This window comes from Bidens hawaiensis, unplaced genomic scaffold (genome assembly GCF_021521415.1).
Source record: "Bidens hawaiensis isolate Kalapana, Puna unplaced genomic scaffold, B.hawaiensis_p1.1 tig00002181_1, whole genome shotgun sequence".
NCBI classification, from domain to species: domain Eukaryota; kingdom Viridiplantae; phylum Streptophyta; class Magnoliopsida; order Asterales; family Asteraceae; genus Bidens; species Bidens hawaiensis.
In genome coordinates, this window is record NW_027491116.1 from 578,848 (window position 1) to 597,378 (window position 18,531).

The 18,531-nt window shown below is 35.3% G+C and overlaps 1 protein-coding gene and 1 long non-coding RNA gene across 2 annotated transcripts; both read right to left on the bottom strand.

Moving 5' to 3' along the window:
• Positions 1-10,146: 10,146 nt before the first annotated feature.
• Positions 10,147-10,564, bottom strand: LOC143609296 (uncharacterized). The gene is made up of 2 exons (XM_077084091.1): positions 10,463-10,564; positions 10,147-10,362 (listed from the first exon to the last, which is right to left on the bottom strand). Exons 1-2 carry the CDS (start codon positions 10,562-10,564, stop codon positions 10,147-10,149), a joined length of 318 nt encoding a protein of 105 aa, XP_076940206.1.
• A 128-nt stretch (positions 10,565-10,692) lies between these two features.
• LOC143608817 (uncharacterized) lies at positions 10,693-11,334 on the bottom strand. Its single transcript, XR_013149331.1, has 3 exons — positions 11,262-11,334; positions 10,918-10,995; positions 10,693-10,790 (listed from the first exon to the last, which is right to left on the bottom strand). It is a non-coding gene; the product is annotated as an uncharacterized LOC143608817 (long non-coding RNA).
• Positions 11,335-18,531: the final 7,197 nt, after the last annotated feature.

An 18,531-nucleotide genomic window follows, 5' to 3' on the forward strand; every position in this document is an offset into this window, starting at 1 on the left:
CAATGGTCGGATCAATTTCTCAAAATTTTAAAATTTTAAATATCCAACTCCCTCTAAATAGGAGCTCCCTCTAAACGGGGCAATTCCTTTTAGATTTTCTTAAAAGTAATATAAAATCTTTTTGGTAAATCAAATGATTTGTTTTTTGCTTTTCTTAAGATGAATTGGAAATCTTTTTGGTGAGTTAAACTTAACTCATTTTCTCCCTCTAAAATTGTGACATATTTGAAAAATATTTACAATTTTACATACAAAAAGATAAATGGTTTGTTTTAATCAAAATTGATCATTCCGATCTATTCGACCCGAAATTCAAATCGAGCATGATCGATGGTTTTAGTGAAAAGGTCAGCAAAGTTGTTGTCAGATGGACTATCTTAAGCATGCATTATCACATTGTATGACAAAGTTGAAGAGATTCAAACCGAGATCCAACAGCTGATGCTGGATCCATCACTTGAGAGAAGTAGTTGGACGAGGTTAGTTGAGAAACGCTCGAAAGTTGTTGTTGAACCATTTAAACAAGGCTTCCCTTCTTTGAAGTTTGTCCTCCTATGTCGCTTATGAAAGACTCAAATCCACCATCGAATGGTTTAGCATCAAATAGCAATGGTTCGTCTCCCATCATAAGCCGGGTGCAATAACTATCTAAGTACCTAATACTATTTATAGTCCTCCTTGATTGACCCTGCATGCACTAAGCGTTCAAATAGACATGGGTTCCCGGGATACTTTTGTCCCGAGAAGGTCAACCGTAAATCGACCAAACTTGATTTTATTTCCTGAAAACCATTTATTTCTTGTTGGATCCTCACTTGATGAAGAGCGGTCCTTAGGAATCCAAGCAAAAACTTGTTCCTTGGTTTTGGCAATTTTGGACTTTTCTTGCTTTTGAAACTGTTTTTGGTGAATCCTCAAACTTTACAGTCTTAGGATCCTTTTTGATTTTATCCTTATTGGTTTTCCAAAAAGGTTTCTTTTTATGTTTTACTTTATTTACTTTGAATCTCACATCCATTTCACTAGTTTCACTATCAGCTTGATCAGTCCTTGAATCAGGGCTACTAAAAGCTCTTTTGGGGACTGACTAAGCCACCTTTGAATATCAAGCTGTTGCTTGAACCAGTGCTTGCAATGTCTTGCAAGGTGAGAAGAGTGACCACACACAAAATAGCACTTTCTCCTAGGAGTGCCATAGAACTCGTCTGAACTATAATGTGGTTGGTGTGGTGGGAAAGGTGATCCTTGGAAAGGAACATGATTATAAAACACATTTGTGTAATATGGATCAACAAAATTTTGTTGATAATGACCATAGTAGTTGTTGTCACAGAGGTTGTATGACTGAGGATCTCTTGATTGATTGGTTGTTTGAGTAAATGATCGTTTATTTGGTGGAACATATTTACAAGAAGTACTTGCCTTTTCATTTTCAAAAACTTTTGCTTTTACATGAATTATCCTCAGTCTCACAACTTGATGATGAACAACTTGATATGTTCACCTCAACAGGCCTACTTTCGTTGACACATTTTTCAACAAAAGTTTCATCACAAAAGGTTTCATAATCTGAGTCAAAAGAATAACATTCATTTTCATTGCAAACGTTTGTACAACTATCATCACTTGAATTTTCACAAAATACATAATTTGACCTTGACTTTAAACTTCCCAACATGGATTCACAAACTTTATTACAAACTGGATTGTTAATAGTTTTGGTTAGATCCACACATGATTCAAAACATGGTTCTAACTTTCTTTTTAGCTTACAACCCAGGTTACCCGTCCCACATTCACCACCATTTACATCACCAGCTGCTACACAAGACACATTGATGTCAGATTTATCATATGATGGGACTGGAGCAGCAGTTTGAGAGGCAGCATGAACAAATTTCACAGGCGTTGGTATTCTACCAACTCCGTATTCCATTTCTTCCTCTGGAAAAGTATTATAGCTAAAGTGGGGCAAACTGGTGTAGTTATCATTGAATGGTGGTGGTACGGCAGTGTAATCGTACCCCAACCCCGCTTTAACTTTAGCGTTTCTTTGGGCTTCAATAAGATCATCTAATTTTTCAGATGATGCCTCAAATCTTTCAACTTGTTTTTCTTTTTCTTTCTTATCAGAAACTTCAAGTTTTAATTTCTCAATCTCTTCTTTTAAATTATTAATTATGTCTTTATAATAAATGACATTATGCTCTTCTCGAAAAATTTTAAGTTTAAGATTTGCTACATCATCGTGATGAGTTTTAATTTTTTTAACGTAGATCTTGTCAGCCTTTACATATTCAGCATTTAACTGACGAAGTTTTGCATTTTCTTTCAAACTTCGTCTTGATAATATCTATAGTATGTGACTTTGTTGATGCATGCTTGAGAACAAAGATTGTGATTTACCTCATCAGCTGGTGATGTGTCTGGAATGATAGGACATGCATGACTACTTTTACCGGCAGCACTTGTCCCAACTTTATTACTTGTCCCAACTTTATTTTCTTTGGACTGATTGTTCATTTGGAGCTTATCTTCCATTATTTCAAAAGACTTGATGGTAGAAGCCAACTCTGAGAGTGTCATGGTATACAGATTTGTGGTTCTTTTGATGGTAACCACATTGATGCTCCATGTATAAGGCAGTGAATTCAACAGCTTCATGTTGATCTGAAACAAACCATTGATGATACCGACACTTCTCATTTTGGTGACGAGTGACTCAAATCTGTTGATGAGAGAGGAAACCGATTCTCCTTTAATATGAAACATGTCGAATTCTCTTTTCAATGTTTCCTTTCGGCTTTCTCCCATATCCAGATTTCCTCCAAGCTTAGGTTCGTAAGACATTTTTTTTAACTCGATTAGATTTTTTTTTAAGAGAAAAAAATTTTAAGTTTTTTTTTTTTTTGCTACAGGGCCGAGTCGCTACAGTGTTTCGGATGAGTTGCTACAGTATCGAGTCGCTACAATGTTTCGCATGAATTGCTATAGTACCGAGTTGTTATAGTACCGAGTTGCTACAGTGTTTCACATGAGTTGCTATAGTACCGAGTCGCTACAGTGTTTCGCATGAGTTGCTACAGTACCGAGTCGCTACAGTGTTTCGCATGAGTTGCTATAGTACCGAGTTGCTACAGTCCCCCCCCCCCCGATGCAAAGCGATTGCTACAGTACCCGTGCGATGCGAAGCGGTTGCTACAGTACCCCCCCCCCCCCGTGCAAAGCGATTGCAACAGTACCTCGGCGATGCGATTGCTACAGTACCCCCCCCCCCCACGATTGCTACAGTACCTCGGAATCGACTGCTACATTACCCGATGCGATTTTTTTTTTTGAGAGTATAGCACCCAAACTTCCAAAAACTCAAAAAGACTTTAGTATAAAAATCAATAAATCGGCCTACATCTGAGTTTTTAAGTCGAATCTGAGCTCGAACACTAAAAACTTAGATTTGGTGATTTTCGTGTATTTCCAAGGTGTAAGGGACTCCAAAAGAGATGAGTAACACGAAATCAACCTCAAATCCAACAAAAACTAAGATCAAAACCCGAAACGTTTGACCCGAAAACCACAAAAAGTCGAGCCGAAAGCTCTGATACCACTTGTAGGTCCTCTAGATGGATCTCAAGACTTGACTCGGATCAATCCGTGTTGTTGGTTAGCGGAAATCACCAACGACACTTGGATCTCGGATCTTAGTTTGTTTGGTTTATTTTCTAAAAGAGAGAAAAGGAGATAAGTGGGTGAGAGAATTTTTATTTCCAAGAGTTGTGAAAGAGTTGGTGTGGAGAAATGGGTTAAGTGGCCTTTATATAGGGTCCCCATTTCTCCAAAGTTTACACAATAAACTTACAAAATAAACGTACCGAGTACGTATTACACCGACTAAAAGCAAACTAAAACGACATACACAATCCTAAAAACAATATATAATATTGGCCCTACATTAACAACTGAAATTGAATTATAGGGGAAGATGGATGGAATCCCGTTCAATGGGTCAAATTAAACGATTTTCTTGAATCGGGGAAAAGCCCCTGTTTGTAATAAGTGATGAAAGTTCTGAGAATGTATGCTGTTTTGAAGATTGGATTTCTTTGATTCACATTATGCGGTCTATGATGAGATTATAGCACAACTGGTACTTGCAGATTCCTTTGCAATCATATTGGTTAGTAGTTAGTTTTTAACTTCAGTTTTTCTGTTGTTTTGTTTAAGGTAGCCAATTTTATTAGTTATTATTGCTCCTATGTTACAGTAACTTGAAGAGAAGTGCTATCACCATCCTTTGTTACCTTGTGACTTAGCCAAAAGAGCAATAAACATAGGGAAAATCTTGTCTGACACACACTTCATGATGATTACATTGAGAGGCTTATAAATTAAACAAGCATTTGACCACTTACACTTACCTTGTGCGATTAATGGAAGACATTACTGAACACCATGATTTTTTTAACGGTAGCGATAAACCATGATTTTTTAACTAATAAAATTTTTGATCCAGATGTTTCGAACCTAACACCCGTAAAAAATGAATGCCATTGATCACTGTGTTTCGTTTACTTTTTGTGGTGGGTTTTCTTTTATTCTTTTGAGCAGTTTGTTTATTTTTTGTTTGGGTCTAGGCTCCTGTTATTTGGCGCGAAGAATATCCATGTGTTTGATATTTTGGTAGTGCGTATTGACAAACGCTTAGTTTTGAATGTGATTTCCTTATGCATGATATGCGTTAACAGGTGCTCAACATGATGTTGTTGGATGGAGGATCCAAAATCTATAGTAAATAAACTGCACCAGTCTAGAGTAAAAGATTATCTTTGGATAGCTAAAGATGGCATGAAGATGCAGGTTATTTTTTGTCCCTTCACTATCTTTACAATAATTCATTCAAACTTTTGCACCCTTAACTATATGATATAAACTTATGGAATCAGGGGTACAATGGATCACAACTGTGGGATGAGCAATGTCAGCAACTAATCTGGAAGATGAATATGGTTCAATGCTTCGGAAAGCACACAACTTCATTAAGAAATTACAAGTATATCAGCTTTATTTCATTTAAAATATATTTTGTATATGAAAATATATAGGCAAGTGGTGATCATTGTATCCTTGATGGGTTCTTAATCAATTCCAAGGCCTTGGCCTCAAAGTCGTAAAGTTAAAAAGTTTGAATGCAGAATAATTGAATTCTATTTTTCCCATGCTTGAGATCTTTCACGTCTGGTACGCTATCACCAACACTATGTTGTAAAAAGCTCAAGGAGTAGAAGTCTTGCATGTGTGGTTACATTAAGAACCTGCTATTTGATAAGTACGCCAAGTCCCCTAATGCCAAAAAAAGTTGCAAAAGCATGCCATGTCACTCTCCCTAAATGTAAAAACAAATCATTGTAACTAGGTAAAATAGATTAAATATATGTACACATTAAATAAAATACATTAATTATATGTACTCGTGTAAATAACGTGATATATGTACACATTAATTACATAATATACATGTTTATGTTCGTTCATTTCAAATCTAAAAGAACATATGTGAACAAACTACAAACATAAGCAGAATTCATGCAATATCTCCCGCTCTTGGAGAAGCGTACTTTTTACGAGTCCTTTTAAACAGAGTGAAAGAACCAAGAACATTTGAATAAATATGTACCGTTAACGGTAATACAGACCGTACTTTCAGGGATACATGCTATTCCCTTGGATTATTAGACAATGACACTGAATACATTGAGGGAATTGAAGAGGCAAGCGCTGCCGGAACTGGTGCTCACCTATGTTCACTGTTTGCTACAATGTTGTCTACCGACAGCCTTTCTAGGCCCGAACACGTATGGAACAGTACCTAGAAACTTCTGTCAGACGGCATCCTCCACAGGCAACGAAAACTATTAAAATCACCAAATATATGCTACTTTTTTACCACATCATAATTAACAAACAATATGTATGGAATTAGATGATGTTTTATTAAACTATCCAAAACATTAAGACCCTCCCACATACAAATAATAACTAACTAAATAACACATTATCTTAAATAAGTATTAATAAAAATTCTAGACTCTAATAATATTAAGACATAATTTTTGTGACCTAATTTTCATATATGGATTTTAGGGCATTCTGTATGTGTGTCTTAAATCTTAACTGTGCAAGGTATCAATCACTTTAGAACAATAATCAACAACTAAATAGACAACAAATTCGACGAATGAAACAGAAGACAAAATCAATTATGTATCTTAACATACAGCCGATTACGGTGGATTCCGGTGACGGTGGTTTACGACAGTCACCGATATTGAATAAATGCGGTGGGTCGCCGGTGGTACCGGAAGGTTGGGTTATGTCGGAGAAGACGGCGATTTTCTTTGTCGGAGAAGACGGCGGTGGTGGTAGCTGCCGGAGATTGGTAGTGAAGGAGGAGGAAGAAGAAGAAGGAAGAGGAAGAAGGAGGAGGAGGAGAGAGTGTGAGAATTAAAGATTTAGTTTTAGTTTTTTTATTGTTTTTCTTTATTTATTAAACAATTTTTTAATTTAATAGGTAAAATGACTAATTTGCCCTCATGTGCAAGGCGCATGACCTGACTTAACGAACATTTTTAACTGAGTTAGGCAAAAATAACAAATGCTGAAGGATTTTGAAACGTAAAGGAAAAAAAAGATCAATTTTGAAGATCAGGGACCACGAGTGAAATTTGGGAGAAAAATAAAAGACAATTTATGTAATTCTGTCTAATATTAATACAAACATTGTACATAATATCATTTAGTCTATTATTTATTATTTCACAAATCTTAAAATTTTAAACTCGATAATTTATATGCAGAATCTGATCACATAAAATATATATGCATACATAATTAAAATATAGTATGTGTTTTGGCTTTGTCGCATAAACACGTAATATGTGTTGTTCACGTAATATGGCATCATTAAAATATATATGTCATTGTACATTCTAAACTCAATATCATTATTGTGTGATCAATATATGCTAGCTTTTAATTATTTTTAAGCGTTAAACTCTAAAATAAACCAACTACCTTTTACAGATTTACAGCTGACAAAAGACCAAATCAAGAACCTTACGTTACTCGAAATCTAGAAAATCCTACAACAAAACAACTCAAGTTTAACAAGGTATGAGATAATACCTTTCCCTGATGAAGAGTCCTTATCTGTTATCAATAATTGCCTTATTCTAGACGAGCAATCATACGATCAACAAACTAAGAGAACAGAATTTGAAAAACTATTTAGATCGATAACCTCAAAGCAGAAAACTATTTTTGGCATAATAACGAAAGCCATACAGTAGAATAAAGGTGGTGTCCTTTTTGTTTACGGTCACAATGGGACAGGGAAAACATAATTATGGAAGACATTTTCTTCAGCCATACGATCCCAAGGTAATATTGTTTTAAACGTTGCATCAAGCGGAATCACATCATTATTGTTATCCGGAGGTAGGATAGCACATTCTAGATTTCATATTCTGATTAACCTAAACGAGGACTTGATGACCGTCATTTGAGTCATGCAAAAACCTAATTAACCTAAGTAGCTAGAGTAAGTCAGGTATCGTATCCATCAGGAGTATGTGGTCAGTGTAATGTGCAACTAGTTTCTAGAATTATGAAGTAACTGTCAACAGTGCTGATCACACTAGCAATTGATTGGGTTTTAATAATAAACGATTAACTTAAGCAAATATTCAATCAAACAAAACAAAGCAAATCACATCCGGGAATTCAAGTAAGTAACTAACAGCAATCTCATGCAACCTAACAGATTAATTATCTCGTGTCAACTACAGACTGACTAACCGGTTAAACCTTAGGCATCCACGCTCGCTAACACACGGCACTGGTTATCAAACTGTCCCTGCCAGTGTGACTCAACTAAGGGCAAACGTATGCTTTATTGCAATTAGCAGGTCAAACAATCCTATGAGCAATTATTATAGCAATCGACAAACTAATCGTTCCGATCAAAATAAACCTAAACCGACTGATTATACGAACATACTAAACATCAATACTCATAGATTAACATCAAAACAATTACAATTAGTTGTTCTAGTACATGAGAAATAAACTGAAAGATTACAAACTATACATCCCGGGTATGACTCGAAGGAACTAGCCGCGCATCGGCATCTCTCGGGCTTCAGTTATGATCTGGTAGGCCATGTATGATGCTTAGAGATGATTGGAAGTGATGGGGGCTCTCTCTTCTGCTCTAAAAATCGCCTGGAAGGTCTTGAATGGCGTCTAGGGTCGTCAAAACGTAATATAAAACAAAAACCCTAACTTTCACGATTCTGGGGACCATCGCGTAGCGCGATGGTCCTCTCTCTTGGTCCATCGCGTAGCGATGGATCAAAGTCAACGCCAGTGAAATACAGGGCATCACGTAGCGCGATGCCCCACCTTCAACACCCATCGCGCTACGCGATGGGTCTCTTTTCTCAACAATTCCATATCGATGTCTCGATTCTCATGCTGGACATCCCGGGTCTTCATTCCATGCTCGTACAGGTCCAAATTAAGCGCGTTAAGTACCTGTGACCTGAAACACGATAAACATGTATGAAGTACCATAGTTCCTAAACTAAACAAGTAAAACGACTAAGTTAACATACTAAAATATGTACAAATAACGCGAACATCAGGACTCATCTTGCGTAATGGAAGGAGGTTCGGATGAGGCTGAATTATTGGAAAAACAAAGCTAATAATTAGGGATGAAGCCCTAATGATCCACAAACACGCATTTCAGGCTCTGAACAAATCTTGCAAAGACGTCTTAAAGTCAAAATCGCTATTTGGAGGAAAGGTTGTTGTCTTTGGAGGCGATTTCAGACAGATTCTGCGACAATACAAAAAGGAAGCATTCAGAAAATAGTAAATGCCTCTCTGTGTTCGTCCTATATTTAGCATCATTGTCGTGTTCTTAGATTAACAAGAAACCTAAGGTTATTGATCAGCCGACGACATAGAAGAGACCAAAAAAATTCTCTAAATGGCTACTAGACATAGGAGAACGGTAAAGTCGGTAAACCTAATGAGAGTACGACAAAAATAGAGATACCAGATGATTTACTTATTGAACAATGTGACGACCCTATCATAAAGCTAATTCAGTTTGTCTATTCGGACATTCTAAACAACAGCCAAGACCTTACATACTTTCAACAGAGGGGGTTGCTTGCACCAACAAATGAGGTTGTTCATGAGATTAATGATCATCTTCTTGAATTCGATCTTTCCTGGTGACCCGGTCGAGTACTTAAGCTTAGATTCTATAGCTAAGTTTGACTGCATAGATGGAAATGTCGATCCAACTTTATACTCTACTGAAATACTTAACGGTCTTAAAATATCCAGGCTGCCAAACCACAAGCTTATACTAAAAGTCGGCGTACCCGTGATGCTTCTAAGAAATATTGATTAAAAAGGGGTTATGCAACGGCACTAGGCTTCAGGTTGTTTCTTTGGGTACACATGTAATGGTATTGAAAATTCTTTCGGGGAGTAATACTGTTGACAGGATCTCTATTCCAAAAATCGCCCTGACACCTTCTGATAAGAATATAGCATTCACATTTACAAGACGATAATATCCCCTATCATTTGCTTTGCTATGACAATAAACAAAAGTCAAAGATAGTTAGTAAGTATGGTGGGTTTGTACTTAAAGAACGATGTCTTCTCATACGGACAGCTGTATGTCACACTATCAAGAGTTACGAGCAAAAAGGGTTTGAAGATACTGATTCTAAACAAAAATGGCAAGCAGGCACAAATGCCGCTTTCAAGGAAAGTTTTTCTTATTTGAAATAAAATTAATTGTTATCACTTACAATATTATGATTTCTGAATTTAGTACAATTTTATAAATTCATTGTAGAACTTTATGAATTCATGATGCATACTAACAAACATAGTATAAGGTAACAAGCCAAACTGGGCTAAATCAATAAATAAAAAACGCTTAAAAGTAACCCGCGTAACACGCGGGCTAAAAGCTAGTACTATCTATAAAGAACAATTATCAACTCATGAACCAACAGATTACAATAAATCAAAGAATTATTTGGTAATTGGAGCCTAAACAGTTCAGGTTTTAAGACCAACAGAAAGTTGTGAAAGAATGAATAAACCAGCTGAAGTCACAAATATGGCAGCAGCAAAACAAGCAAGATCCAGCCCAGTAACCAAAGGAATGCTCTTGAACTTATCCAAGACTCCAACTTGAAGTAACAACATTAGTGCGTGCCCGATTTTCGACTTTGCTTGACCGATCGATTTCATTCCCGCCCATGATGGAATCTCCTGTAATTAATGCCAAAGAAAAGCTATTAATGTTTAACTCAAAACCTTAAGTTCATGATGATTTGATTGCATATAATGTTGTTTGATCATTATAATGTACCTTGAGATAGAAAAGCCCGAAAAAGTTTGATGGTGGAATAGGTGACCCGTTGTCTTTCGAAGACATGAACATAACATGCAACCCCATCCCAATCATTAGCATCGCGGTTCCTACTAAGAACATGTCTATATATACACAAGAACACACGCACAATCACACATATTTGGATGAGTTTTAAAGGTTTTGATATGGTCTTCGAGCGTATATATAACAAGATAAGAGATGTACCTAAGGCTTCAATGAGTAGATGCATGATGTGTACATGACCTGTGTGATGGTAGATGGCTTGAAAATACTGGAGATATGATTCCCCAACCAGAAAAACACCCTAAAAATTCGGTTAAAGCAGGTTAAGTACTTAGGTTAAGAGTAAAGATTGGCTGATATTGTTGTGGATTCCTTAAATGACTAGAAAGGATTGCAGAAAGATTCTTATAGAATGTGGTTTATGATACCTCCAGGAAGCATAATATTGAACCAAGCAATGTTCCTACCACGCCCAACAATGTAAAGAATTGAGCGTCCATTATGGCCTGAAAGTTTCATCCCATCAATATTTTGTAAAAATAATGTAATGTAATTAACGTTTAATTATGTTTGAATGAATCGTATAACGTCTAATCACTCCTACGATTTTTTTTGGATTAGTAGCTGGGTTAGAATTCAGCTAAGTATTTCTAAGTGTTCTTTTTGGAAGTTCTTGTGCTTCTAGGAAGATTGCTACCCAGCCTTCCGAGTGAACTCGGCGTGGCAAACAAATTTCATTGAGTTTGGTGGAAAACTGTAAGGATTAGTTTACCTTTTCGACTAGTGATTGGATGATTAAACTCCACGGCCTAGGTCGCGTAATGATCTTTAACTTAAGTAGAATAGTACTTCTCAACTGAATGGCCAAACCTACTCTTTCGCTTGTTTGTGTTGGTGCAACGGCTGCGCCATTCAACACCGGTTTCGTCTCCACATCTCCAATCAGCTGACCACTTTCTGAACCAAAACCAGCTGCTATGCATGTAGACCTTAAACTCACCCTCACCGTTGCAGGCATAGTTTGCATAGGTGCACCGAACGCTGATCTTGAAAAGCGTATTAATCTAACGGTCGCCATTGGCTATATTGGGCGATGAACTTGTATAATAATGAAGTTACTTGAAGGCTTATATACAGGAGCATCAAAGCATATTAGCTGGGAATATGCATATATGTTAATTTGTGTATTTGCATGGTGTAGTGGGGTCATTTAGGTCATTTTCTACGCCTTTTAGCGGCCCTAGAGTCTCGGAGAGTTTCATGTTTGCTTTTTGGACAAGAATGTTCAAAAGTCAAAAGTGGCCTAGCGCGTGACTAGCTGAGAGCCGTACACGTGGCAGTGTGGAACATTATTTTGCCGGAAGTCAGAAAACGTGACAAATTTGGACGTAGCCCGCGTTGTTTCCTGCCTTCTGTCGAAAGAGTGAAAGATAATACTTTTCATTTTAAGGTTTTTAAGCCTAGTATTTTGTATTTTGAGTAGATTACAAGTTTGGTTCATGAATGAGGTTGTGGTTGCAACTTTCAAGGCTAGGGATGAGAAACGAACCCATTGGATTAAAATGTTATGTACCATCCTCATATGTTTATGGACCAAGTCATCCTTTGTTTTATTAATTATCTAACGTTTTTTTTTATTAATTATGTTTGTTGAGTTGGTTAAGGATGGATAATAAGTGGTTTTACTCTCCCATGTTCAGTCATTTATTAGTAGCTGGTGGTTGTTCATTTGTAATTCTTATTTAAGGATCCTTTCTAAAGATAATAAATTATAAATGCATACTATGAAAAATTGATATGATTATCTCTCTAGTTTTTATATGGATTCTCTCTAATTTCTTGGACCATTAATCACATTTGATTAATGATTCGGTTCATATCATAAAAATCTGATATCCAAATTATTTGAGTACAATAATACAGCTATTCGGGTGTAGACTAATTTTAAATTTTACTGGCATGGTATTAGATGATGCTCATATCATACCTGTACTTGTTTACCCAAATCAAAATCGAATATATATCAGTATTTTATTTAGTTTAAAATTATTATAAGTAGTACAATGTAGGTGTTAGAAACATTAATTTATTAAAATTATGTTTGAAGCTTATTTAATGGTACGATTAATGACGTCAAATTATGTTTGAAGCTTATTTAAACATACAGCTAAAAAGGGATTACCTATCCACGAACTGGATGAGTAATACATAACGAGTACACAATGAGCATGAGTAAATTTTATAATTGAGTGTAGTATGGAATTAACATCCGAACATTACCTCCCTAAAGTTTTAGTTAGATTAGGTTGTGCCTTAAGTTTCTGTACGTTTACTTACCTTATTTTATTTAAACCTTATTTTATTTAAACTTCAAAAGGATACATCTTGTAATTTGGGGTAACTTTAAACGATGAGAAGTGTAATTTACCCTTTAATATCATTAACTTTTAAAGGGCCGGCCTTTGGCATGATGCTAACATGTTAGAAGGTTGTCTTTTCATGTGGTAAGATTTTAGGGAAAATTCCTAAAATAGTCCATTTTAGAGAGAGAGTCCCCAAAATAGCACTCTTTTCCTCAAAAACTTTTAGAATTTGGAATGTCAAGACGCTTTCGAAAAAAAGTCAGGTTGGAGACGAGATTTCGGGAAATAATTAAGGTAAAGTCCAAATTATTTTGTTATCTTGGAGTAAAAGTTCAGATTTTTTCAAATCTTTTTTATTCAAAAAACCGTCTTGAGAGATTGTTTTTTTATGTTTCATACATTTCCCGTCCATATTTTCAAATTCTTGGAAAAACAGATTTTGAAATCTCGTCTTGAGAGACGCGTTTAGGATGAATTTGTTCTTAACAGACGAGACTTCTTAGTTTCCTACCTTTCACGTCCAAATTTTATAATTTAATTTGGATTTTCTTTCTTATGAATCATTAACATTTCTTCATCAATCTTCTTCATTGGTTGATCTTGTAGCCGGCCAAATGACGAGGTTTAAGAGGGGAGATCGTGTGAAAGTTAAGGATTTGGGTTCCGTGTTCATTGGTTGCTACTACGACGGCAACTATTTTAGTTTGGTTTACAAGAAACTGTTTATAGTTAACTTTTTTGTTTGTGTTTTGTTTTGTGGCAGCGTAATATTCATTTTTTGCAAGAAGCCCTGCAAAACCGGAAGTCTGATCTATTGGAATGGTGCATCATAGTGTTGCTGAGCATCGAGAACATTATAGGAATTTATGAAATCATACGGGAAACTAACATAGTCCTGATATGAATAATATGATGGATATATTGATTAAGATATATTTATTTTACAAGTGGTTTTTTGTTTTTCTGGTTAGAACTTAGAATATAGAATTGAGATAGTAAATGATTGTTTCAAAATCAAAGAACATATTCATGTTTTATTCATATTTAAGCGAATGTGAATCCGAAATGACAAATATGCCATCAACATTTGCACATACGCCATGTCTGATAAAAGTACAAAATACACTAATGTAATTCAACACAAAGGGCTCTATTTAAGAGGTGATTGGGATTCCTTATATAAGTCATAAGTTATAAGTTACAAAGTTGTAACTTATGTTTTATACAGAACGTTGAGATTATGTTGTCGTCGTAGTAGGAACCAATAAACCCGGAACCCAAATCCTTAACTTCCACACGATCTCCCCTCTTAAACCTCGTCATTTGGTCGGCTACAAGATCAACCGATAAAGAAGATTGATGAAGAAATGTTAATGATTCATAAGAAAGAAAATCCATATTAAATTACAAAATTTGGACGTAAAAGGTAGGAAACTATGAAATCTCGTCTGTTAAGAACAAATTCATCCTAAACGCGTCTCTCAAGACGAGATTTCAAAATATGTTTTTCCAAGAATTTGAAAATATGGACGGCAAAGGTAGGAAACATAAAAAAACGATCTCTCAAGACGGTTTTTTGAATAAAAAAGATTTGGAAAAATTTGAACTTTTGCTCCAAGATTACAAAATAATTTGGACTTTACCTTCATTACTTCCCGAAATCTCGTCTCCTACCTGACTTTCTTTCGAAATTTGGCATGCTCCCTCTTTATATTTATCTTTTCCCAAAGCGTCTTGCTAGTCCAAATTCTAAAAGATTTTGAGGAAAAAAGGGTTATTTTGGGGACTCTCTCTCTAAAAGAGGCTATTTTGAGAATTTTCCCAAGATTTTACGTGATTGTGTAGCTGTTAACTAGGTGTAATTTAGAAATATGTTTAGAATTGTGATACAAATACAAAGTTAGTCCCTGACGTTTTCCTTAAGTAACAAGATTGTGTACTAAGGTTAAAAGTTGTAAGTATGGGTACTAAGGTTTTAATTTTGTAACAATGTTAGGTACTAACTTTAACTTCTGTAAAAAGTTAACGGAATTTGCGTTAACTCGCCGTCGTAACGCTCGGGCTTACCAATGCCTAGGCTTCAACGCTCAGATTTTAACAACTACCGATTTTTATAGACCGAATAAACATCGTTTTAAAAATTCTTATTTTTTTTGTATGTTAATCTTTTTATATAACAAAATTATATTTTGGGTTTTATTAAGGTACCTTTACTAACGTAACAAATACCCACCGAATATGCGTCAACTCGCTGCTGTAACATAATACCCGGTTTTACCGTTCGAATCCATATTGCTTTCAATATGATAATCTTAAAAATAATATGCTATATGAGCACCGCTATTTTTTTAAGTATGTTAATATTATGATTTTAATTTTCAGGCTGGTACCATAACGAGCGTAATCAATAAAGGCAGAATTCACGTTGACTCACAACTGTGACGCCTGAGTTTTACCTATCGAATTCGTCACGTAACGCACGGGTAAATCACTAGTTGCCATACTGTTAAGAACGTGAGATTCTAAAATATTCCTAAACACAAATATGTAACATCTCCAAAATTTCGGTCCAAATTTGACAAGTTAATAAAGATGAAGGACCAAAAATATTCTCAAGACAAGTAATAGGAAAAATGAGATAAGAAAAATAAAGAATCTCATGTTAAGGAAGTAAGAAAACCCATCCCACATGGAAATAAGAAGGAAAATGGAAGCATTCCACATGGGTATAAATAGGAAAGAGATCTTCCTCCCACATTGGAAAATTATAAAGCTTGGAAGCTCTGTATAAGGAAGAGAGTTTTCATAGTAATATTCTTATGTGGCCTAACACTCTCAATGCTCCTAGCGGAAGGGTGCAAACACCCGATGTGCACGCGCTCGGGCACGGGCTCAGGTGATGGGTGTAATATGGCGTTTTGATGGCGCACTTTGCACGCTTGCATCGTCGCAATCCGCTTAAGAGCCGCCTTTAGTATTTTTGGAAGTAGAGGGACCAACAGGAAATTTTCTGAATACCTTTCCTTCACGCTACGCGAACGAACAAGGATCTGGCCCTTCGTGCTACGCGAAGGTGATGTGGTCTTAATTATACCTATTATTAAATAAATATTTTCTACACTTTCAAATACTTTTGAGCCATATTTTTTATTAAATATACTTCTATTTGGCTCATATTTGATTTTATTGGTTTCAAGAGACAATAAGCTAAAATTGAATACCTTTTCTATGAGACCAACAAACGAATAGTCGAACACAATTTATTTTACAATAATACTAATAAGAATAAGTTAATAATAAGGGAAAATTCCCAAAATGTCCCACTAATGGAGACAGATTTCATTTTTTGTCCCCTTAAATAAAAGTTCCAAAAATGTCCCCTACAAGCACGTCTTTGACTGTGTGTTAGGCCTCAATGCGTCTTTCACGAGCTGTTAGCCTCCAAAGCGCGTGTTTCACGACCTGTTAGCCTCTAACGCGTCTTTCATGACATGTTAGTTCTATTAATTGTTTTTTTAATATTGCATTATTATAATTAGCTTTACTCATATTTGGTTTTTTAATAACTTGTAATGCATAAAGTTTTATAATGTTTCAAATATATCGTTGAGACTTACATATTTTTATCTACGTGTTGTCATAAATTTTACTTAAAACGAGATTGGTCAAATTTAATTAAACATTTATTGAACAATTCGATATCAATTTGACACTCGGTTTTGAGTAAAATTTATAACATAAAAAAAAATAAACACGTTTCAAAGACATATTTAAATAAATTTATTTGTTACAAGTTATAAAAGAAATGGCAAATATGTATTAAATTAATTATAATAATGTAATATTAAAAAAACAATTAATAGGCCAAACATGTCGTGAAAGACGCATTAGAAGCTAATAAGTCGTGAAAGACGTGTTAGAGGCTAACAGGTCGTGAAAGACGAGCATTGGAGGCCAAGCAGGTCGTGAAAGACACATTGAAGTCTAACACATCGTTAAAGACGTGTTTGTAAAGGACATTTCTGGAAACTTTTATTTAATGGGACAAAATGGAATTTGTTCTCATTAATAAGACATTTTAGGAATTTCCCCCAGTAATATTGAAAAGAATAAATTTAGTTAGGTTTAAAAACATAATTTAGTAAATTATTAAAGTATTCAAACTATCTTAATAAATTAATCTAACATGTAGCTTGTGAATTAAAACGTAGAGTTCAACTTTCAACAATTGTGCTACACAATTAATTTATCTAGATTTATTTGCTAGAACTGATTCACACACAGTATTAGTTGGGCTGACTTAAGAAGTTACTAATTTGACTAACGTGTAGGCTGGGCCAAAACAAACTACAATCTTTTTAATAAAAGAAAACGTAAGGAAAAAGAAAAAAAAGGAGGCAGACCCTACAATTGAATTAAAAGGAGACCTACGATTAAATTAAATGGAAGGTCACTCAATCTTGGGAAGGGGCGTAGCCGTGAAGCAGAGGAAGAAAATTTAAGCAAGTGTTGGTTCTACTAGAGAGCGTTGGGGCTCAACGCCTACTCGTTCATAACACTATTTTTCGGTTTGAATTTATTATTCTCAGTTTCTAGATAGGTAGAATATAAAGCTCTAACAAATCACCAACCAATGTTTCTATGGATTACTACATCTAGTAAAACCATAAATAAGCACAAACACACAGTAAGCGACCTAAACATGTATCTATAAGTATAAGACGTTCAACAAGAGGCACGCGGAACAAAGATAAATAATAAATTAAAACTAGATATGAAAACACATCAAATTAATTGCAAAAAGGTTCTTTACTTTAGTATTAAATCAACCACTAGATACCAAAAACCAATAAAACTCCACAAATCACAAAGTATTCATCAAAAACCTAAGTAGTTATAGGGTTTAGCCAACAATCATACTCAAGTAGGTGTTTAGGCTAAAACGCTCTGACAGGAGGTTTCCTAGATTTCCCTAGTTCCATTGTAATTTCGTGTCTTATCGATTGTTCTTAGGCTACCCCTTGCGCTTTAGGGTGTATTGAGATAGTGAGACTTATATGATCTATCTTTTAGGGTACTTTAGTGTTGTTGGAGGGACTGAGAGGTGATCCGACTAACCGGTAAGTTTGCACGCCCCTTAAGGTTTCCTTTTAGGTCACACCCGGAGAATGATCAGGGATCTATAGGTTGTCTAAGGGCATCGTATTTTAAGATCCTGGTTCAATCATAGTTTCCATAGCCGAGAGAGATCCAAGATTCATAAGTAGGATTCTAAACCTAGGTAGTACTTCTCCTATATTTGAGTTCGTCTAGATAATCGAGTTAAAGTCTATTAGTGTCAGTGTCAGTAACAGTGTTAGTTTTAGTTTAAGTCTCTAATTTATAGTTGACAAATAAAAAAACACAAAAATCAATTAAACTAATTTAATTAAGTTATTAGTCAAAGTCTAGTTTAGGTGTCGCTAGCGTCCTTTGTGTTGGGACTTATATTTTAGACCGACTCATCGAATCATTATTATTATGGGTGAAAATAATTAATATTTTTGGTCTCAACCAACGGTGGATGGCTTGAAGACCAAGACATGCTAGACTAGTATAAATAGATGTATTTGTTAATTTTTCTAGCATGAGTGTATTGTGTATTTTGTGAGATCTAGGGTTTATCTCTTTGAGAGAGCC